Raw genomic sequence first — 2586 nt, 5'->3', positions numbered from 1 at the left:
AGGCCTGATAGTCAGTACAGTATATGTCTCAGGAGCACTCCATATGAATCCAATAGTCACAGCATTATTGCATTACACATGGGCTGAGTAATCACCAAAGCTCACCATTAGTGACTGACGTTTAACCGTGCTGGGGCTCTGAATATATCAGTTCATTTAAAACATTTCACCTCCTTCCTCTTCAAGGGCCATCCTTTTCTATTCTCTCTCTCTTTCTTAATGGGAATGGGACCCATTGATAATAAACGTTACTACTTGGCAACATGTTATTGATGCTCTGATGGATGGGTCACTCACACTCATACACCTTCCTCTTAAAAAAAGAACGTTGATTACTGATGTTTTGACCAAGTGCTATTTGTGACAAGTGTCTATTCTCTGACAGGAGGGGGGTAGTTTTCACCTCTGCTCGGCCACCACTCAATGCAACTTAAAATAATAATAATAATAATAATAAATAAATATAAAGATATATAACTTTCATGGCCCGTCATGTTTACTGATGTGGCCTGCAGTCATAGCATTTCTGGGCTCAAAACAAAACAAACCCCGATTCTCCTTATGGCCAGTCTGGGCCTGCCTGGGTGCAGTTCAGTTTCCTGTATGATGCTCCTTTCTGGTAGGTATCACTTAGCACATTCCTTTGCTTTCTTTACCATCTGAAGGGAGCCTTTGTAAGGGTAGTCTTCCGTTTCTTCTGTTCCGTTTGCCTGCACCTTGTTCGCCGCTGTTGTCATCTCTTTTTCTTTTTTTCCTCTTGCTTCTGGTAGTCATGGCTGCCAGTTCCCACCTGATGTCATGCGGGAGTCGCGACTTCTTCAAACTGTAGTGAATAACCGCTAGCTTGCATAACGTCCTAAGATTAGGACTTAAGTCTAAGATGTAAAGTTCATCGGGTGTGTATCTGTATCCTCCAAAGAGGATGATACGATCTCCTACCATGCACATCCAACAGCACATCCTAGCTATCAAACACGGGCCTTTTCCTTTTGGCTCGAGCTCTTTCCAGGAGAAGGTCTCTGGATTGAATTTCCACAGGTCATTGAAGGAGAGGCGTTTAGGGAAGTTGGCACCACCAAATATGTACAGCTCTCCATTGTAGGCAAATGCTGAATGACCCCTGCGTCTTTCTGGAAGAAGTTTTGTTGAAGGCGTGCTCAGCCAGCAGTTGGTTTCCGTGTCAAAAACTCTAATGCTGTTGTAGTTGATCTCATCCTGGTTCCCTCTGCCCCCAAATACAAACATTTTTGTCCCAATGATGGTTGCAGAGTGACATGCTGAAAGGTGTGTCGGAGTGCCTCTGGTGTTAATTAAAGACCAGGCCATTGTTTTCAGCTTGTAGATGTCATTAGTGTATCCAGTCTTCATGCTGTATCCTCCAAAGATATACATGACATCCCCCAAGACACAGGCTGAGTGGCCGGCCCGCCCCCCTGGCACAGTCCCAGAAATCTTCGGCTTGAACCATCTGTGGGTGGCAACATCAAATTCATAAAGCACATTGCAGTTGTTACCCGAGATGGTAACCCAATTGGCATCCTCCTCTATCTTAAAATCCACTATTCCCCCCCAGACGTAGACGATATCTTCAATCAGCACGGCTGTGTGGCACATGCGCGTGGAGGCAACCTCAAGGGGAAGTTCTCCTATTACATTTGTCACTGCGGGCAATGTTGTCCAGCTCAAAGACACAGTGTTGAAGACATGCACATCAATCTGATCCATGTACTTATAGCTCTTCTCGTAACAGTACCCTCCAAATGAGTACACCTTATGCCCCACTGCCACAGCAGCATGATAAGCTCTCCTTTGTCCTTTCAGATGCACTGTCCAGCGCAACATTTCAGACTCTTCGATCAATCGGGACTCAACTATACGTATGTGCTCTGTAAATGAATGACATCCGATTGTGCACTACCAGTTATATTGACATTACGATGCAGCAGCTCACACGTATCACCAGAGCTTGGCCAATCCACGAAGCCGATGGGTTGGGTTGGCCAATCAGGCAAGCCGATGCTTGTTGATCTGCCTAATATGGCAAATTCACGCTGGGCGAGGATAACCAGAAGTACCGAAGGACCACCCAAGGAAGTTGTGTTAATGCTTTACAGAGCTGTTAAATCTGCATTGTGAATGGGAAGTGCATAACAGTGTCCTACAGACACGCTCTGCATTCGGTCGTTACCAGGCTTTTCTCCTCAGATGAGAAAAGGCTGGGAACCAGGCTATGGCAAATTGAACATCAGAGCAACGCCAGCCCAAGCAGGCTCTGGTATTCCCGATGTCTGCTCAGATAGTCTGGCTGTATATGCCTCATGCGGGATCCTTTATATTAGGGGAGGGTATTTCATTGTAGGTTTTGTTATACCCTGGCGGGTCCATGCTATTTACCATTGAGGACAACTTTACTGACTTGCATGGTCAAGCACGGTAGCACTTTATTATGGTGTGGCTCTGGGAGACACACCGTCTACAAATGGATCAGTGAGTCTAGTGAGTTTGTGTGTTTGCTCTGCAATTATTAAATCACAAAAAATACATGGTTGTTGTTGACCAATTAAAAGAAAAGTCAGGAATACAAGT

At 45.2% G+C, this 2586-nt stretch overlaps 1 protein-coding gene across 1 annotated transcript; it reads right to left on the bottom strand.

Annotated features, from left to right (window-relative positions):
• Positions 1-630: 630 nt before the first annotated feature.
• Positions 631-1842, bottom strand: LOC311064327 (kelch domain-containing protein 3-like; the record flags this gene model as incomplete). Its single annotated transcript, XM_084084160.1, has 1 exon — positions 631-1842. The coding sequence occupies one exon, from the start codon at positions 1840-1842 to the stop codon at positions 631-633; it is 1212 nt and encodes a 403-aa protein (XP_083940286.1).
• Between the last annotated feature and the right edge of the window lie 744 nt (positions 1843-2586).

This window comes from Gymnoscopelus microlampas (assembly GCF_963454915.1).
Source record: "Gymnoscopelus microlampas genome assembly, chromosome: 17".
NCBI lineage: Eukaryota > Metazoa > Chordata > Actinopteri > Myctophiformes > Myctophidae > Gymnoscopelus > Gymnoscopelus microlampas.
This window is presented reverse-complemented; position numbering and strand designations above follow the sequence as displayed.